Source organism: Heloderma suspectum, chromosome 2 (genome assembly GCF_057233095.1).
Source record: "Heloderma suspectum isolate Gila_16-S chromosome 2, 16-S_ref, whole genome shotgun sequence".
NCBI classification, from domain to species: Eukaryota; Metazoa; Chordata; class Lepidosauria; order Squamata; family Helodermatidae; genus Heloderma; species Heloderma suspectum.
In genome coordinates, this window is record NC_139459.1 from 32,510,643 (window position 1) to 32,531,830 (window position 21,188).

Sequence of the window (21,188 nt, forward strand, 5' to 3'; positions counted from 1 at the left end):
TGCTGCTGTTTCTGTCTGTAATGCCAAAGTCACGTTGCAGTATGTGACACTCTAGTTGCAGGAAGCAAACGGCATACCAGGCAGCTTTGGCTACTGGCCGGTATAGAAATGTTATAAATAAATATTAATAATAATATAAATAAAAATCTAATAATCCTAGGCATGTATTTACTGTCTAAGCAAATCTTAAGAGTCTAAATTGGAATCCAGCAAACACACACACACCCCGCCGCCAAATGCTAAGTAACCCAATAATGTTTATTTCAATGAAACTTACTTTTAAGGAGGATGGCAGCTTGTCTGCCCCATTGATGCTTGATTTCTTTTGGAATACTAGAAGCACATTTTTTTGTTATGGTTAGTTTTGAATTATGCATACTATGGGAAAATGGCTTGTCACACATGTATTGTACGCCCGCGAAATATGCTTGGACAAGTGTATGAAAATTGTGGTTGTTCCACATGGGTTTCATCTGGTAAAGCCACTTCTTGAGCTGATAATGGACTTCTTTTCTGCTGCTGAATGGAGATACAACAGATACCGCTTGCTGTACATGGTAGAATGGAGGTTGACATGTCGCTTAATTCAATTTTGGAACATGACAAACTGAAATGGGAAAAAAATGGCCCCCAGCCAGGGATATAAACTGGGATTGTTTCAAGTCGCTGACAGATGGTTTCCAAGCCAGCTAAAATATTTTGCTATGAGATAAATATTGTTCATATAGACATACACACAGAGAGACCCAAAATTAAGTGCGAAATCCTATGCATGTTTAGACAGAAATAAGTCCTACAACTCCCAGAATTCCCCAGCCAGCACATATTGCGCCCTAAATAACATAATCATAATGGTATTTTTGTATGCACCTTTAAATACATCTGGTGTTACAAAAGTGACAGTCCCATAGTACTTGAAAAAAACTAGAAAATATATTGTGGCACCACTTCCACAGACAAGGACTTCTTCTGTCAGATACATTAAGCAAAGATTTCTGGATAGTGAAGATGGGTGCGTGCGTATTTCCCACACCTCCACATCTCACTTCACAATCTGAAGTAGGCTTATGCCACAACAACCTTGTTAGTGTTCAAGGCAGGAGTGGGGAACCTTTTCTTTTTCTCTACATTTCACTTCACAATCTGAAGTAGGCTTATGCCACGGCAACCTTGTTGGTGTTCAAGGCAGAACCGGAGTGGGAAAACTTTTCTTTTCCTGTTGAGTGCCACATCCCCCAATCTGTTGGGGATTGTATACCAGCAGTGACCAGAGCCAAAGCCAAAAGTGGGCAGAGCCACCTTTTTTCTTTCTTTTCTGCTACTCCCTTCTTTGCCTCTTCCTTCCTTCCTGCCAAGCAGGCTGCTGAAGGAGAGTTGAATCAGTTTCACCAGGGGTCTCAACAGATTGCTTGTAGAGGAATTTGAAAGTAGGCTGAAGGCCTTGTGGTATTAGGCTGAGGGCCACAGGTTGACCATCCCTGGTAAAGGTGTCACAAGACTGCTTTTACTACAACATACAAATAAGTTGTTCTTGTTTTTTCCATTTCATGATCAGGCATGTTTCTCTGCTGTAGCTTGTCAACATTGGGGTTCTCAGTCATTTTAAAGTATATATACTTTAAGGCTACACACTTATCTCATGGAGAGAGTAAGGCCACTAGTCATGATGGTTGCATGTATATTATCTCTAGTATCAGAGACAGCATGCCTCTGTATGCCAGTTGCTGGGGAACATAAGCGGGAGGATGCTATTACATTCATATTCTGATGTGGGCTTCTGATTGGGGCATCTGATTGGCCCCTGCAAACAGAATGTTGGACTAGATAGGCCTTGGCCTGAACCAGCAGGGCTTTTCCTATGTTCTGACCTGGGGGGAATCTCCACGGCAAAGGGTTTAGTTTGCTCTCCATTTTGTCGCGGTTTTTACTGGAATCGAATCTGCTCCGTCCAGGGACACACGGGGGTCGAAAACCCAGATTATCCCAAAGCTAGCCTGGGGCTCTCGGCAGGTCACAGTTTACTGTGAATTGTTTGGGTACCTACTAGGTACAGTCTCGTCCACGTAGGGATGCACGAAATGTACTTACCTTTTCGATCAGTGGGGGGGAGGTGCATCCGCGGTGGGGGGGAGGCGCTCCGTCCCTCCCCCCGGAATCCTCCCCGGCCGGCTCCGCTCCATGGTGACTCCGCGGAGCTGCCAGCCGGGGCTGGCCACAGTTGGAATTCCGGTTGCTGCCAGGCTGCTGCGCCCACTACGTATTTACGTAGCCTATCACGGCAAAAGGCAGCCACGCAAATGGCGGCCGGTACATTTGCGGCCACAGCAGTGCGGCAGTGGCCGGGAGACCAGCTGGAGCCGCCGCATCCGCTGTCAGGTAAGCTCCATCCTGGGGGGATTCCATGGGGTGGCGGGGGAGGGGGAGGCTGTTCCGCCACAAATTCTTTAGAATCCGGCCTCACTGGAGTCCATGGCAGAATTCTCTGACATCCCTACGTCCACGTCTTCATTTAGAGCAGTGGTCTCCAAACTTTTTTGATCGTGTACCCCATCATAAAATTTTTTTTGAGCATACACCCCCAATATATGTATATTTATAAATGATGTACATGCACTACTGTACTAATATATTATGTACATTATGAAACATACACAAAAATAGAAATTTAAAAAGGATAAGGATGAAATAAACAATATTTTTTATTTTATGTGGTAACGGTCCAATAAACCTTTTTGCTCTCACTAAAAAAAAGTATTAATAACATTTTTAGTGAAAGCAATGTAATTGAATTTGCTTCATTATTTTTGAAAATCTTGGTTTAACACTTTGTGATACAGCAATTCACAGGTCTGGTTCTACGTTCAGTTTATTTTGCCGTGATAGGCTACGTAGATACTTACGTAACCTATCATGGCCTCTGCAAATATGCAAATGGCGGCTGCCAGGCAGTGGCCAGAAGATGACCCGGAGCTGCCGCTGCTGCCGCCGCCAGATAGGCTCCATCCCAGGGGATTCCACGGGGTGGCGGGGGATTGCCCCATTCTGCCATGGACTCACTGGAGTCCGTGGAGGAATTCTCCAACATCCCTGGTTTTGACGGCTGTCATAGCTGGATAGGACTGAAGCCGAGGGAGAAATGCCACTGAGCTTCCCTCTTGGCTCCCATCCCAGGCCGGCACCACTGCACACAATGACAGCTCGTCAGGGCAGCGGGAGGCTGCTCAATTATCAGGCGGCTCACGCACCCCAGTGGATCATCTTGCGCATCCCTTGGGGTGCTTGCACCCCACTTTGGAGACCACTGATTTAGCGAGCCTGTTCCCACTCTTCCCTTGTTCGGCCCCTTCTGCTTTCGCTGGTCAGTGTGTGTGTTAGCGGGAGGTAACTTATTCCTGAGTAAACAGGCATAGGTTCGGGTTGAACACAAAGGTATGTACACCAACCTCATTTCTGCACACCAACTTCATATAGTACAACTGGCCCTATTTTCTGCTAATTGTTTCTGATAAATCACTATCTCTATTATTGCTTTGGGGAAAATTTGCGGGGAGCCTGCCAATAAAGATTGTTCACCCCATGCAATAGGCCTGCTCTTATCTAGACCCATTTCAGTCGGGCTTCAGGCCTGGGCATGGGACAGAAACGGCCTTGGTCGCCTTGGTAGATGATATGAGGAGGGCTCTGGATAGGGGTGAATGCTTCTTCCTTGTTCTCCTCGACCTCTCAGCGGCTTTCGATACCGTTGACCACGGTATCCTCCTGGACCGCCTGGAGGGGTTGGGCACTGGGGACACCGTATTGCGGTGGTTCCTGTCCTTCCTCTCCAGCAGGTACCAGAGGGTAGCACGGGGAGAGGAGGTTTCGGACCCGTGGCCACTTACTTGTGGGGTGCCACAGGGTTCCATCCTCTCCCCGATGCTATTTAACATCTATGTGAAGGCTATCATCAGGAGGTTTGGGGTGCAGTGTCATCAATATGCGGATGACACGCAGCTCTACCTCTCGTTTAAATCTTCACCAAGGTTGGCCGTAGAATCCCTGTCCAAATGTCTGGAGACAGTGAGTGGCTGGATGGGGAGGAATAGGCTGAAGCTGAACCCTGACAAGACCGAGGTACTTTTGGTGGGAGACAAGAGGAGGCTGGGGGATGTTGACCTGGTGTTGAATGCGGTACGGCTACCCTTGAAAGACCAGGTCCGCAGCCTGGGGGTCATTTTGGACTCCCAGCTGTCCATGGAGGCTCAGGTGTCAGCTGTGAGCCGGACAGCACTGTATCAACTCCATCTGATACGGCGGCTGCGCCCCTTCCTTCCCGACCATCTGCTCCCATAGGTAGTACATGCCCTGGTCTCCTCTCGTTTAGACTACTGTAATGCGCTCTACGTGGGGTTACCCTTGAAGACGGTTCGGAAGCTGCAGCTGGTACAGAATGTGGCGGCTCGCCTGATTAAAGGCAGCCGCCAGCGAGATCACATCACTCCAGTGCTGAAGGAGTTGCACTGGTTACCAGTTGTTTTCCGGGCCAAATTCAAGGTGTTGGTTTTAACCTTTAAAACCCTATATGGTTCTGGCCCAGCCTATCTTAAGGAGCGCCTCCAGCAGCACCAGACAGGCCGCTTAACGAGATCAGCCTCGGATGGCCTTCTCTCTGTCCCATCAGCCAGGACAGCTAGACTGGTGGGGACGAGGGAGAGGGCCTTTTCTGTGGTGGCCCCCACTCTGTGGAATTCCCTCCCTAGGGAACGCTGTCATGCCCCCTCTTTAATGAGCTTCCGTCGTGCATTAAAAACGTTGTTGTTCAGGCAGGCATTTGGGGTGGGTTAGGGTATTTTAGAAAATGTTTTATTGTAGAATTTTATTGTTTTAAACTGTTTTTATTGTATGTTGTACATCGCCCTGAGTGGCTGGGTGACCAGCCAGATGGGCGATTAATAAATTTAATAATAAATAAATAAATAATAAATTCTTCCGGTTTGAGCCCCTTCCCGTGAAGTTCTAGCTATGCATAGATCCAGGAAGGATGCACGCCCGCGGAAAGAGCGCGGGTGCCGGACCAGCGCGCACCGCATCTTGAAAAGCAAGTGATTTTTTTTGTTCTCCTCCCCAGGCAGCGCGCTCCAGAAGACAAAGAGCACGCGCAACAGCCCCCCTCCCGACTGGAGGGAGCCGTACAATGACCTTCAGTCTCCGAAGCCTTTGGCGCGAGCGCCTGCCGCGCCGAGTCACGTGGGAGAGCGTGGCCAATCGCCGTGCTCGACGTGCCCGGAGGCGGCTTTCCCTTTTCCCGTTTCCAGCCGGCAAGATGGCGGCGCCCAGAGGGTGGCGGTTGCTGTGCAACGGTCGGCCGCGCCGGCTGCTCCACACCGAGCCCTTAACAGCGGCGGCGCCTCCTCTTCCCTCCGGCACGGCCGCCGCCGCCCCTTCGTCCTTGTACCCGCCGGTGGTGGCTTCCCTCACGGCGAAGAGCCAGGCCGCCAAGCTCCGCCGGCGGGAGCGGTTTCACCAGGAGATTCACGACGCGCCCTCGGTTGAGGAGAAGCTGCGGCTTTACGGGAAGCGGCAGCGCCTCAAGTACGTGGTCTACCCGCAGACGTGGGCGATCAACGCGGACCGCTGGTACCAGAACTTCACCAAGACCGTCTTCGTGCCGGGGCTGCCCGCCGCGGCGGCGAAGGAAGGAGGCGGGGGAGGCGGCGTTGGCGGCTGGGATCTGGCCGAGCTCCGCTCCGTGACGTGTGACGTGCTCCTCCAGGAGCATTTCTACCAACGCAAGCGGCGGCCTTACCTCTTCCGCGCCATCGACCAGGGGCCAGCGCCCTTCCTCACCCACCTGGTGCCTGCCCTCACCGCCCGCCTGGCCAGCCTCAACCCTGTGCTTGGCCCCTCTTCCACCATAGGTGCGTCTCTAAACGGTTGTTCCGGAAGGCGTGTGGGTGTAAAGGAGAGACCGAAGTGATGGGAGGAGTGGTGCATTTGAGTCGGGTCTGGGTCCTTCCGGGATGCAGTGCGAAGCACTCTTTACTAGGGAGCAAATTCACTGAGTTGAGTGGGCTTCGCCTCTGAGTAACGTGTGTAGGATCCCACATTGATCAAATTTATATGCAAGTAAGTGACAGACACCTGGGAGAGCAGGTGTTTGGTGGCGGTGGAAACCAAAAGTACTTCCGTATAACTTCTGTCTTGTCAGTGATTTGTTTTTGTGCAATGTAAGATTGTAAAGTGGTTTACCTACTTGAAGCAAGTCGGTGGTATCCCCATATTGCAGGTGGGATAGTGGTGCTGAGGCTGAGAGAGATGGACGGTTAGAGACACTATCGTAGCCTTCCCCAACCTGGTGCCCTGGAGATATGTTGGACTGCAACTCCCAGCATGCTCCAGCCAGCATGGAGTTGTAGTCCCAACAACTCTGGAGGACACTAGGTTGGGGAAAGCTGCTCTATGGGCACAACCAGTATACTGACAGACTGCGACAGCATCATGGCAACAGAAGGCTCAGCCTTTTGAACTACATGTAGTCCCTTGAATCTCAGATGAATGCTTGTAGGTTGGGGGCAGAGCCTTCTACTGTTGTGCCTTTCCCCATACATGCATTCTGTGAACCTATGTGGAACATTTGTAAGGGACTTTACTGGTCTGCCTAAGCCACATAGAGCAGAGAATCATAGAATAGTAGGATTGGAAGGGGCCTATAAGACCGTAGAGTGCAACCCCCTGCTCAATGCAGGAATCTAAGTCAAAGCATCCCTGACAGATGGCTGTCCAGTGTCCAGCTTCATCTTGAATGCCTCCAGTGTAGAAAAGCCCACTACCTCTCTAGGAGTATTGCTCTAACAGTCAAGATTAGTAGGTTCACATACTTAGTTGCTGCCTCATACCTGTTTCTTCTATGTAGCTGATTTAAGTGGCAATTGGCCATTGTTCTATCTGGGGTTTATGCTTGGCTATATTTGATATGTTAAATCTTCACCTCAAGAATTCATTTGAGACACTCTGTAGTAGTAAGTGGGGTTGCCCAAATAAGGCTGGTAGCTGTTGTGAAATAATCTGATTTATGCAACAGAGATAAAGGGTTGGCTCCAGACTTGGCCATACTTAAAGTAGATTTACTGAAATCTGTGGGACTGAAGTTAATTGTCTAATTTAAGTCCTTTTAATTTTAGTGGGTCTGTTCTAAAGTATGACCAAGTCTAGAGCCAACCCAACAGCATTATATACAGCATAACTGGCATTTTCAAAGTGCTTCATGTGCACAGTCATTACAACTACAACTACCCTGTAAATTCTTGGAAAATTGTTGTATGTCCTTCCACTGAAGTTGGAACTCTAAACTTAACATAATTTGGAAGTATTTAAGATGCTTCTTTTTGAATTATTATTTGATGCCTAGGCTTAAGCAGGAAGGACATGCATGTTGTATGTCCTGGGTTTGCTGATGTGAAGAGATGCATACAAATAAAACACAGACCCCCATCTTTATAGAATATCTGCACCGAAACACCAGTATTCCACAGTTTTCTTCCTGTGGAAGTATTTTCAGCCTGTATCTAAGGTAAAGGGATATAAGATAGAGAGCCAGTGTGGTGTAACGGTTGCAGAGGGTTGGACTGGGACTTGGGAGATTCAGGTCCTAGTCCCCAGTCAGCCAATAAGTTCACTGGGTGACTTCGGGCCAGTCACTGACTCTAACCTAACTCATAGGGTTGTTGTGAGGATAATATGGAGAGGAGGAGGACTATGTGAGCTGCCTTGGGTTCCTTGCAAGAGGAAGAAAGGCGGGTTATAAATGTAATAATAAATAAAATAAATACACTGTATGTGTGAACATTATTTAGATATGAGATGTCAAAGTTGCTATACATATGGTGTGGATCTAATGCTAGATTTTGTTTTAAAGCACAGTCTTACTGCTACTTACAGAAAGCTGGATGTTATACAACAGAACTAAACCAAAAATGCCTAGACAATATCACAAGCTAATTCATACTGTGTGCTTTCTTCTTGATGCCTGTTAAAGTAATGTGAGTTATCCTTACATGCATGTCAGGTGTAATAGTCTAAAAAAAATCCCCATGCCCCGGGGAGAGCAGTCCTATGGTCCTTAGACAGTGTCTTGGGATCCATAGGGTAGGGAGGATTCCTGGATCCATGTTGGAGACAGTGCTCTGACCTCAGACCCAAGAGTCCAAGCTTCTCGGCCCCTCTCAGCCAACGAGGAGAGAACCGCGCCAACTGCGTCTACAAGCTCAGCAAGGTCTGTGGGTGGGGAGGGGAGGAGATCAGGGCAGCCATCTTACAAACAGTCTTTTGGCCACCCCAGCTTCCTTTTCTCCTGCTCCCTGACGCCAGGCCAGAATGGCTGTCCAGCTAAAATGCAGAGCAGGGGGAGTGCGGAGGTGATGATTGCCTCCATGCTCCTCCAGTTATGCCTGGGATACCTGTCAGCCTCTGAGTTTGGAGGCTGATGGGCATACAAATAGGATTGCATCCTAAGTGACTGTGAGAAATTAATGCCATAGCACCAAATTTCTACCCTCACTTTTCTTGTGATCACTTTTATTTCAGGGAGGGGAAACTAGATCATTTAGGAATCGAAACCAAAATATAAAAAGGTTAATATTTCCAGACATAACTTCTTACAATTACTGGAGTTAAAACGAAGTTCTACATTCCCAAGTTTGGAAGTGTATACAAATATCCAGCTGTGTGTGTACATACATAAATGTACAGTCGCACAATCATCCTTGACTATAAGCATGAGTAGTTGTTATCTTATACTTAATATCTCTGAGGAGTTCTCACTTCAGACAGCATTAAAGATACTCTTGTTATTTCAGACTTCAAACCAGAAGTAAATTTCTATTGGATGCGTGGTGAGACAGTGGTTCCTTGTGGGCATCGGAGAGGCAGAATTGACCCATTGAGATTTCAGATCGATGATAAACCACACTGTCAGATTCGTATAACAAAACAGCTTTCAGAGGTACAAATACTTGATAACTTTTAACAACTGAAGTTCAGATTGATAGAGATAAATGGAGTTGTTATTGCTGGTGACTTTGGGATATGTGAATTGATTCCTAAAACATATAACATAGAATGTTTTCTTCTATCCCATAGCACCTATTCACTTAAATGGCAAACATGAACTAGGCAACAAATATGACAAATAAAATAGCCTTTGTGAAGAAGTTAGAGTACAGTAGAGGTTCCCCAACCTTCTAATAGCTGAGGTACATATTGTTTTTAACTAAAGCTGGAGGCACACTTTTGGAGTATCTTAAGAGTAAGAACTACCTGCCCTCAAAGAAGTCCAGCTACTGTGTTTCTGTAGAAGTAACTGATCTTCCTTCGTGAATGGAAGAAAACAGACACAGTGCTGGGTCATGGAGAGAGATATTGGGCAGCCCCCTCTGCTGTATCTCTGTATCTGAAATGATAGCATTTATTACTTATTTTAAAAAATTGTCCTGCCTTTTATCCAGCATAGCGAATTGCATTCAGACAATTGGTGTGAGTCTCTACCATGCATGGCTACTTTGGACTCACAGGAGCCTATTTATTTTTATTTCAAGGCGCACTAATAGTACTCATGGTACCTAGTGTTGTTCCTCTAGCATAGACAGTTAGGGAATTGCTATGTCATGATATTTCCATAATTTTGCTAAGTCTGGTTGCCACTTGGAATCTTCTAAGAAAACTGTTTTAGTAGAGAAAGCTTGCACAGTACCTTTGAGCCCCTGAAGGTCTTATGTGGGAAACTAGATCTGTTAAGAGAGTCCACTGTGTAAACATGGAGAAATTGCTTTCTTTTTTTGTCATGCTTAAGATTTTTTTTTTTAAAGGAGCCTGTGTAGAGGAGACACCTCTGAGCCCATCTAGACGAGTTGTGCTGCTGGGGCCGGGACTTCAGAAGTCCCTAGAAATCTTATGTCCCTGGAACACTCTCCCAGGGACCACAGGAATGAACCTGTAATCACTTATTCTCCCTGGTTCAAGTTGCTGCTACTTCTTCAAACACCATTCATGCAACTGACTTTATAAGCATAAGTTATTTCCACTTTACACAGAGAAACAAACTCTGCAACTCTCCTATACCAAAAAAAAGACCTCTAATTTCCCCATCTACCAACCTATGGATAAGAACAGTCTTACATGTGAACATTTTAAGAGAAAAACTGCTAAACAGTATTGTCAGCAAATTGTTTAAGCAGCCAAACCAACTAATTACTTAGCCTCTGTAAAATCTTATCCCACCCCACCATAAGAATCCTGCTTTTTTCCTTGGGCAAGCAAAACTCTTACAGCACAAAACTATGCAAATTTAAGTTCCGCTGAGCTCAGAGCCCTGTCTAGAGGAAAGAGTAAAAAAGAGGAGGACAGAGATGCAAAGCCTACCTCTGTCACTCCTCCTGCCCTGCTGGCAGCAGCCTGGCAGAGCATAGGAATCTTAAGCCTCTGAGAGTGGAGGGTTCCATCTAGCAAGCAGCAACCTGATACATTGTGCCCTTAAGGGAAAATAAGTGATTGAAACTGTAGGGAACAGCATGGGTATAATAATCCTGATTGTATCATTAAAGTGGGAGTGCTGACAGGTTGTAAAAGTTGCTCACATGTACTTACCCATATTGAGCTTCCTGCCTCCTGAGGAAAAAAAAAGCAGAGGATTTGTCTTCAAGTGTTAAAGGTCTATGTAATATGTTTAAGGTGAGGGAATTGTGCCTTACCTTAAGCATAAAGGCTAGTGGCAAATTATAAAATTCAACGTAATTTGAGATCTTGAACTTAAGTGGTTGCCACAGTGAGAGAAAACTTATTAATAATAAGAATATAACATTAACATTTTTTTATTTGCTAAGATGATTTTTCTCCTTTCTTCAAGTTTGTGCCTCTGGACTATATGGCTCCTGGAGATATTCCCTCTCTTAAAGTTTTACCTGACAAACTTCCATTGTTCAAAAGACAGTATTACAACAAAATATTTATAGGTAAGACTGCCATGTCAAAATACTAAGATATAAAATCTCTAGTCCAGTCTTCATATACAAACATTGGATGTTTTATTTTTCGTTTTAACTCTAATATTGATAGTATAACTTGATATATACTATATCAAGTTACACTATATAACTAAGTTATAACTAAGTTATACTATATCAAGTCAAGGCTATCCTTGACTTGATCCTAACCAACAGAGATGACTTGGTGGATAAGGTAGCAGTTACAGGAACTCTGGGGGAAAGCGACCATGTTGTGTTTGAGTTCTTGGTTCTAAGGGAAGCAAAAGCCGAGTGTAGTCAAATGCGTACCCTGGATTTTAGGAAAGCTGATTTTAGTAAACTCAGAACAATGATCAGTAAGGTCCCATGGCAAGCGACGCTAATGAGAAAAGGAGTCCAAGATGGGTGGGAGCTTTTAAAAAAAATTCTCAAGACACAATTACAAACAATTCCAACAAGAAGAAAGGGTGGAAGGCAACAGAAGAAGCCAATGTGGCTTCACAAAAAGCTTAGGGATGACCTGAAAACAAAAAAGGACACATGTAGGAAGTGGAAAGAAGGCCAAGTAACAAAGGAAGAGTACAGGCAGGTAGCACAGAATTGCAGGGATGATGTCAGGAAGGCTAAAGCTGAGAACGAGCTGAGGTTAGCAAGGGATGCTAAAAACAACAAAAAGGCTTTCTTCAGCTACGTGCATAGTAAAAGGCAGAGGAAAGAAATGGTTGTTCAGCTATTAAATAAGGATGGCAAAACGATAACAGATGACAAAGAAAAGGCAGAGGTCAATTCCGACTTTGGCTCAGTCTTCTCCCAAAAGAGGGTCTATGACCCCCCCTGGCAAAGGTGAAGTACAGGCTGAAGGGGCAGGATTGCAGCTTGAGATCAATAGGCATATGGTCAAGGAACACCTAATTACTTTGGATGAGTTCAAATCTCCAAGGCCAGATGAGCTGCACCCTAGAGTAATAAAGGAACTGGCAGAAGAACTCTCAGAACCACTGTCTATTCTCTTTGAGAAATCATGGAGGATGGGGGAAGTGCCAGATGACTGGAGGAGGGCTCATGTTGTCCCTATCTTCAAAAAGGGTACAAAGGAGGAACCTGGGAACTATAGACCAGTCTGACATCAATCCCTGGGAAAATCCTGGAGCAGATGATAAAGCAATCCATCTGGAAGCACCTTGAAAACAATGCCGTGATTACTCGAAGCCAACATGGATTTGTCAAAAACAAGTCCTGCCAGACGAATCTGATCTCATTTTTTTATCAAGTAACCTCCCTTGTAGACCGTGGGAATGCTGTAGACATCATATACTTCGACTTCAGCAAAGCTTTCGACAAAGTGCCCCATGATATCCTGATGAGCAAACTAGCTCAAAGTGGGCTAGATGAAACAACGATCCGGTGGATCCACAGTTGGCTACAGAATCGGACTCAAAGAGTGCTTATCAATGGGACCTTCTCAAACTGGGGAGAGGTAACGAGTGGGTTACCGCAGGGCTCAGTCCTGGGCCCAGTGCTCTTCAACATTTTTATTACTGACTTGGAGGAGGAGGTGCAGGGAATGCTGATCAAATTTGCAGATGACACAAAATTGGGCGGGATAGCTAATACTTTGGAAGACAGAAACAAAATTCAAAGTGATCTGGATAGACTGGAGCGCTGGGCAGAAAACAACAGAATGACATTTAATAGGGATAAATGCCAAGTTCTGCACCTAGGAAAAAGAAACCAAATGCACAGTTACAAGATGGGGGATACGTGGCTCAACAACACTACAAGCGAGAAGGATCTTGGAATTGTTGTCGATCACAAGCTGAATATGAGCCAACAATGTGATGTGGCTGCAAAAGAGGCAAATGGTATTTTGGGCTGCATTAATAGAAGCATAGTTTCCAAATCCCGGGAAGTACTAGTTCCCCTCTACTCAGCACTGTTTAGGCCTCATCTGGAGTACGGTGTCCAGTTCTGGGCACCACACTTTAAGAAGGATGCAGCCAAACTGGAGAGGGTTCAGAGGAGGGCAACCAAGATGATCAGGGGACTGGAAACAAAGCCGTATGAAGAGAGACTGAAAGAACTGGGCATGTTTAGCCTTGAGAAGAGAAGACTGAGGGGAGATATGATAGCACTCTTCAAGTACTTGAAAGGTTGTCACAGAGAGGAAGGCCAGGATCTTTTCTTGATCATCCCAGAGTGCAGGACATGGAATCATGGGCTCAACTTACAGGAAGCCAGATACCGGCTGAACATCAGGAAAAACTTCTTGACTGTTAGAGCAATACGACAATGGAACCAATTCCCTAGGGAGGTGGTGGGCTCTCCCACACTGGAGGCGTTCAAGACGAGGCTGGACAGCCATCTGTCAGGGATGCTCTGACTTGGATTCCTGCATTGAGCAGGGGGTTGGATTCGATGGCCTTGTAGGCCCCTTCCAACCCAACTATTCTATGATTCTATGATATTAACATAAAATGCGTTTCATGCAGTGCTTTCAGAGTGAGTTTATCTGCCTTCATAAATCATGTAGTAACAGGATTTTAGTAATTCATTGAAACTTGGCATTTATAGAAAGCATTTCAGGGGGTCAGACTGATTGGTATACATCTTGTCAATCCTTACTGCAGATCTGTCAGGTAGGCCACTGTTATCCCCATATTGTACATAAGGGACTGGTAGCTTACTTAAGGCATATAGTTAGTCTATGGTTGAAGTGGCATTTGTACCAGGACTATAATGGCTTGCAGTTCTGTCTTAGCTACTGTGCTAAATCAGCTCTTTTGGATAAAGTGAATAGAGTGCCTGTTCTTGATTTTGGGGAGAACTTTTAGCAGTAATTATTCTTTGCTAGTTAAAAGTAAAACATTTAGGGAGCAATCCTATCAGGATAGGCGGCTGCCTCTGAACTTGGAGGTGACTGCCTATCCAATGCAGGGTGGGCGGAGTGCGGCTGTCTAGCCGTGGGACTTCAGAGCAGTGTGGGAGAGGCCGGACGATGCATAGAAAGCAGCATCTCAGCACTTCCACGGTCCCCGCCTCCAGGAATTGCCCCCTTTTGCCCTGCTCTGCACTGCTTTTCCAAGCATGGAGCCACTGGGGAGGGGAGGTGGTTTTCCGAGAACCAAACAATCCTATGGCCATCCAGCTGCTGTCTAGCGGCCATAGGATTGCACCCTTACATACCAGTAAGTTCATTGGTAGGCCACCTTGGATATAATTGCATAACTTCTGTATGCCAATATTTTCATGTTTAAATTAGTAAATAAATGTTCTGTTCCTTTGCCTAATATTTTGAAGCTAAAACAGTAAAGGTACGCTGCAATGAATTAGTACTTTTCCTAGGCCTCTTTTATGTTATGTTGTATAGGAGAGGATCTGAAATAATTATCTCTTGTGGGATTTAGGTTCACAGGTAGCAGATCCATGTGCCTATGGACATACACAATTTCATTTGCTTCCTGCCAGACTGACAAGGGAAAGACTTATCTCGTTGAATCTCATTGATCAGATTGAAGTTCCTTCTCGTGCCAATGCAATTGCAAGTCTCTTTGCTTGGACTGGAGCACAAGCAATGTACCAAGGTAAGTCAGTAGTCAAAGACTATTATACTTTTGGACTTATGCCACTTATTGCAGCTAATTCAATAAACACCCCAGGTTAATAAAGAAAATACTGTGCTGACTGACAAATCTAACTTTTAGAAGATGATATAGCCCTGTGATTTTAAACTTTACAAATAGAAATCTGTGAAAAAATTGGGGAGCATAGTCTTGGTGGTTGGAGAATGGGCTACTCTGTGAGCTGCTATGGCCCCTTGTAGGATCAGGAACCAGAAATAATACGCAGTTCTACCAGTTTGAAAATTGCATCAACGTTCAATGGCTGTACTTACAGCTGAAGTGAAAAGAGGACCAGTAGAGTTGTACTGTCTTACCAGCTTAGAGACTGTAGTGTTGAGTGACTTGTTTTGGCAGTCCCTGCTTTAAAAAATGGTGACAGATTCCTTGGCTAGTGCAGTGGTGGAGGAAAGAAGAGCTCATTGAGTGGAGCAGGTAGTCGGTGTCCACACCCCATTGGTTATTATGTTCAAGGTTGCTAACATTAAGGTGACAATCACAAGTTTTTGTATTTGGTTCACTTGGTTGGTTCAAGCTAATTTTCCTCTAATGACCCCTTCCTCTTTGTTGAAAGTTGCATGACTGACTAAAAAGCCTGAACTATTAAAATATGCACCACTTTACAATGCCTGTGCCTTAACAGCTTGCTTTTTGTTGATAGAAAAATGCTTTTGTTTAGCTGTTTCTTTTTTCCTCCCCTCTCTCCCAGGATTTTGGAGTGAGGCAGATGTGACCCGGCCCTTTGTATCACAGGCAGTGATTACTGACGGAAGATACTTTGCCTTCTTTTGTTATCAGTTGAATACCTTGGCTTTAACTGTTGATGCTGATAAAAATAACCCAAGAAAGAATATTTGTTGGGGAACTGAAAGTAAGCTCCTGTACGAAGCAATAGAAGACAATGATGTAAAAGGTTTTAATGATGAAATTCTGGTTCAGTTGATTAAATTTCTCTTAAACAGACCAAAGGAATTGTAACTTAAAATTCAGAAAATCTGAATCATCTCAAGTTAGTGAAACAAGTTCCAATGCTTAAATCTTTCTTTATCTGGACTGTTAAAAATGCAGTCATTTTGAGCACTGTTCCTGCACAAGACTTTAGGAAGAATGGAAGTTATACAAGACTATTGCTGGTGTTGTTAATTGCCTTGAATCATGTATTTGTATGCAGATCAAAGCATCTAAATAGCTGTTTAAATGACATATCAAGATCAATATTTTCTCTGTGTGGCATATTGTTTTAAAATGTGATTCTTTCCTGACAGGAAGACCCAGATAAAATTTACAACTATTAGAACCTAGTAAAGCACAATATTCAAGAGACCCTATTTCAGATACTGTATTTCAATGTGTCTTGTCCTTTTCTTCCTTCCCTTCCATCTGGTAAAAGTGCAGGGGTCAAGATGGTGTTGAAACTGAACAGAACTGTGCTGTTTAATATTAACCATAGGGACTTAGTTTCACTGTGATCTCTCAATAGTCCAATTATTATTTCCTTTATCTTGCAAGTAGCTGTTGGGGTTTGAGGTGGTACTTGAACTTGAAATGTACAAAATTTCAGTACAGAATTTTACATTTCACTCTGCTGTTTCAGTGTAGAAACACTTTTACATCACTTTTACAGACACAAGACCATATAAATGAATAAAACCAAATACCTTATTTTGTTTGGTCAACTGAAAACAATAATTTCAGGGTCTATCATTGTAGTTGGAAGATGTGATTTCCTCAAGTTTCTACGTATTAAATTCTACTGTAGAATGTTTATAAAATTAGTCAAAGCAGTCCTGTGCTTCTTAGCTTTAATTGGTGTAGATTATTAGGTCTAGTTCTCTGCTCTAGTCACATGACAAACTAGTAGTTGCATCCACTTGAACGACAAAATCCATGCAATGACAAAATCCATATCAGGATAGGAGGCTGCCTATCCAGTGCAGGCCAGGAGCAGCGTGGAGGGGATCTTCTCAGTGCTTCAGCCACCCTGCATTCGCGATTAGACAGCCAATTTCGGGAAGTCAGAATGGGGGCGGAGGCTGGACGATGGATAGGAAGAGTCGGAAAGGCACTTCCACCCCCTCCCCAGGAATGCCCTGTTTTCACTGCTCTCCTGTTAAGAGTGCGGGGCGATCTGTACTGCCTATGAGGCAGCGCAGGGTGGGGTGGAGGTCGGTTCTCAGGGAACCAACCTATCCTATGGCCATCTCGCTGCTGATTAGCGCCCGTAGGATTGCGTCCTAAAATATTGACTGCCATAGTACAAGTTGACCCTCTAGAATATGATCTCTGATACAATTATACCAGAACAATCTCCTACAAATTCTTGAACACAGCTGCTGGTTAGGTAATGGCAACGGTTTGTGTTCATTTATTCTCCCACTACTGATGCAAGGCCTTTTGATCCAATAGAGGCTTTTGCCAGTGAAATGGGGAAGGAGGTGATTCTTGCTCACTCTCCCTCCTGCCATCTCCCATGCTATTCCTAAGGATTCCCAACGCCGTGGAGCAGGTTTGAAACTACGTATGATGGGACTGCAGTGGGAAGAGGGAATTGCCTTCCTCCCAGTTCTGCTGACATACGCCCCTTCTGTATCAAAATCTATCAGTTGAGGGGGACATCAGTTGGATGCAACCCAAGGTGTGTAAGTGACGTATCTAATGAAGGCTGAATTACGCTGCCATCTGCTTGCACTTAAGATATAAATTGAATGTGAAGCATCATCTGCTTGCTTTACCATTTACACAGATCACAGGTTTGTGCAAGAAAAGCAGAGTAATTTAAAAAACAAAACAAAACATAGCGTGAATGTGAAGCTGGCCATGTAGTTAGTGATCCAGGTGGACAACAGTGTCCCATATAGTAAAGTTCAAATGCAAGCTGGCATTGGTTGTGTGTGTGGAATTTGCCTTCAAGTAATGCTTTACACTGGATTTAAGCTTGAATGAGGGGAACTAAATGTGGTGGTTGAAGCTGAATCCTTACAGTGATTTCAAGTGTAACATGGGTGGCAGGGATCTTAAATGCTTTCCAGTGGGGGCTCAATGATTAGAATAATACTTCATCCAATATAGTCTAGAAAACTTGGTGCCAGGGGAAAGAAACTAGCTTATTCTCCCTGATACACTAGTTTTTTGTGTGTACGTAGCTGGTGTTATTTGATCATGTTACCCCCACTACCTGTAGTTTAAAGTGATATGAGCCAGGCACATGCCTAGTTCTCACTGTGGTTAGTAAACCCACTATGCAGCTTGTGCTGCCATAGTGAGACGTTTGCCCATGATAGGAAGCTATGGTGTTCCAAGGCAGTTTCATTCAGTTGTTTAATCTCCAGTATGGGAAGATGGCTGAACTTGGAAGCGGATCAGAATCCAATTAAAGAATTATGGAACTATTTCTGTGAGTTCAAGGACTTTTACTTTGTTTCAGCCCGCAGCTCTGAGTGCAGCATGACTTTGAAGCTGATGGGAGTGTAAAAAATCCTGTTGGATAAGACTTGGAGACCAGTCATCTATGGTGAAAATGTAAAACATTCCACTCTCCTAGTGTAAGACTGTTCCATGAGCTTGAGCTGGTATTTGGATTAGTTAAGCTACACATTTTATGCTTTGTCATAATTCTGGTAACTAGAATTCAGAAGTGCAGAGGCTGAACACCAGATGGCACTGTTTACTATTGTGTTGCATTGAATGCAAGGTGTTGTTTGCCTGGTGTTAAAATGGCTTTATGCCATGTGTAGAGCTGCAGGATTGCTACTCCTCTGCTTTTCTTGTAAAAATGATTCTAGTTCAAAAGCTACCATGATAATCCCCACCACCATTAGTTCTTCAGAGTGGTGTCTCACGTCTGGATAGGAGTTCTGTTTTCTCTTACATATGTTTAATTCTTCTAATGAAATCAGGGTATCTTAATTTTCAGAATGAGAAAATTGAACTGTTATTTTGGTTAGTGTCCTATCAACCTATTCTTATCTTCCTTTTCATTTTTGCTCCCCATAGAAGAATATATATATATATATATAGTGTGGACTATGGTAAAAAAAATATATGCATTTTTGTTTGTTTTAAGCATAATCCTCAGGTGTCCATGCCCTCCATTTATTCCTTGATTTACTACCACTTACAGTGTGAACAGAAGCTTAAGTTATACTGCAAATGTCAGCCCAGTTTGATAAATGCCTTTTTCCTTTCCATGTGTAGCAGTCCTGTGATTCTAAACTTAAAATAATAAAGATGTTCTGAAAGCTTGATTACCATGATCCTATAGTCTCAAAAGAGAAGAACATCATGTGATTTGGCCCTTTTCAGTCCCTGATTTGACTCTTGGACACTTGTCATCAGCGATGACTTTGTGAGCCTCAGATGGTTGAAAATTTGAGTGGAACCATAACAATTCCAATGTTGGAACAACATCACACTCTGCATGACTCTTCAGCTCAATATGGCTAGTATCCAAAAATCTACTTAGACTCATGAAAGGGGACTGGAGGTTTTGACTTCCTCTTTCAGCTACTATCCCTTATATCATTTCAGAAACTTTGTCTGAAGCAATCCTTAGTTTCAAATTTGCCATCCTGATGTTTTGATCTCCCTCTCCCCATGCACACACCATGTTTTGTGAAACCTGAAGTGTTACAGGGATACAGCTGGGTCTTACTATTGGCTGCAAATACAACACAGGGAGCATATATTTATTACTTTGTTACTAGAGGAACTCTGTGTAACTTCAAACTACATGACCTGCTCGTAATCCAATTGAGATCTGATTGTGCAAACACACACACACACACACACACACACACACCAGCATGCAGTGGCTTCTACGTTTTGAATTTGCAGCAGCTCGTGGCAAAATGTTGGTGCGAAATAGTTGCTTACCACAGCATTGGACACATTACTTCCAGCCTCTATTTAAGTGAGTTTGTAATGATGGGGAAGCAGTGAAATTCTGACTATGGCAACAACCTTACATGTACATATATCAACTGGGAACTGCCACCTAGTTGGTTTCATTTGAATTGGCCTGTATTTAAATAATGTGTACCTTGTTTGTATTGAGAGAGTGAAAATCTTAGGGCTAGCAAACATAACCCTGAAAGTGCTAATGTGTAGGAAGAAACACAAAAAGAGCACCAAGACTTGCTTGTAGTGGCTGCAAGTATCTAGTTCGCTATGGGTATATGTGCTTTATAGCACTGGTTTCCTTTTCCCCTGTAACATCCCATAATAAGCTTTGTTATGCACCAAACCTAGCTGATCCGCTAGAAAATTACATAGCTATGTGCAAAATTTGGGGCCGATTGGACAAGGGGGTGTTTAGCTATGCCCCCAAAACTGACTAGTTTGCCCCATGGGAAAAACATGCAAAATGGTGTACCCAACCACAACTATGGGTGGCCCGATTGGGCCACTCACAATAATGAAATATAGGACCATAGTGTAATCATTCCATGCAGCTTTCATGCTTTTTTATACACAGAAATGTATCATGTTTGAAGCCCGTCATAGGCAAAAAAATTGTAGTAAAGTGACATCCAGCTAAAGGAAGGCGCCTGTGTAACTCAAGATCCTTGCATGCAGAATTTTAAATCCTGCTTCAACCAAATAGAGCTATTCTTATTTTCTTTGCGTTGTTAGATGCGTTCCACTTTGTATCGGGTCTTGTCTATGAAATCATGCCAGCCTTTCCCCCAACCCAGTATCTGTTGGACTGCCTATCATCCTCAACCAGTATGGCTAATGGGAGTTGTAGCCCATCCTATCTGGAGGCTGCCAGACTGGAGAAGGCTGTGTTACGCTGTGTAATAATCTCACTTGACTAAAGGAAATCAGGTAGTTATGAACTACTCACGCGTTTGGGGCACAGAGTTGCGTTCTCAAAAATAGATCCCTGTGCTTTGTTTCAAAGTGCTGTTGTGTAGCTTTGTACTTTAAACTGATTCTTTGGAAAAGCTATCAAGTATGCAAAATGTTGGTTCAAAATTTACAATCCTGAAATTATTCAGAGCTCTGGAATTTCCTGCCTGTGCTTTATGCCAGTCTTTGCACAATGAGGCAAGCACTGCTGCTTTCCTGCCCACCTGAAATGGAAAATACTTGCACAGCAGAAACGCACCTGCATGCTTCTCATATATCAGAAGTTATAATACACAAACAGAACAAACATGTACCCCGTTTCATGGTCTCTTTCTCACAGAGGTTGTTTGACGAAGCAACATTTTCTTGTCTTGGCTTTTAATTGAAAACTCAAATGTTCTTCAAAGTATGTCCATATGAAACCTTTGGCCTCTTTCTTTTTGATGCTGCAGTCCACTAACTTGAAGCAGGCAATGTATCCTTGGAAAATGCAGGCATTTCTTTCCTGGGACATGCCCCACAGTTCCTTTCTCTTTCAGACCCCCAGAGCATTCCTGCTATTCCTCTTCATGCCTCCTGCTTGAACTCATTTTGCCAAGCTAAACTAACAAAGCTTGAACAAGGAGGCAATGCCCTCTTCCCCTGCCAACAATCTGGGCAGAACATGGCTGGAAAGGAAGGAAGATGAACAATGCTTAACAAGATCAGCCTCGGATGGCCTTCT

At 44.2% G+C, this 21,188-nt stretch overlaps 1 protein-coding gene across 1 annotated transcript; it reads left to right on the top strand.

The window, feature by feature from the left end:
* Positions 1–5,276: 5,276 nt before the first annotated feature.
* Positions 5,277–18,857, top strand: MRPS30 (mitochondrial ribosomal protein S30). Its single transcript, XM_084833186.1, has 5 exons — positions 5,277–5,897; positions 8,835–8,980; positions 10,880–10,985; positions 14,402–14,578; positions 15,324–18,857. Exons 1-5 carry the CDS (start codon positions 5,303–5,305, stop codon positions 15,590–15,592), a joined length of 1,293 nt encoding a protein of 430 aa, XP_084689312.1. The 5' UTR covers positions 5,277–5,302; the 3' UTR covers positions 15,593–18,857.
* Positions 18,858–21,188: the final 2,331 nt, after the last annotated feature.

Bases quoted from the DNA above. Each gene is read 5' to 3' on its own strand.
- MRPS30 (XM_084833186.1), top strand. From the start codon at position 5,303: ATGGCGGCGCCCAGAGGGTGGCGGTTGCTGTGCAACGGTCGGCCGCGC. The intron at 10,986-14,401 runs GTAAGACTGCCA...TGTGGGATTTAG, and splicing joins TTACAACAAAATATTTATAG to GTTCACAGGTAGCAGATCCA. The intron at 14,579-15,323 runs GTAAGTCAGTAG...CCTCTCTCCCAG, and splicing joins AGCACAAGCAATGTACCAAG to GATTTTGGAGTGAGGCAGAT.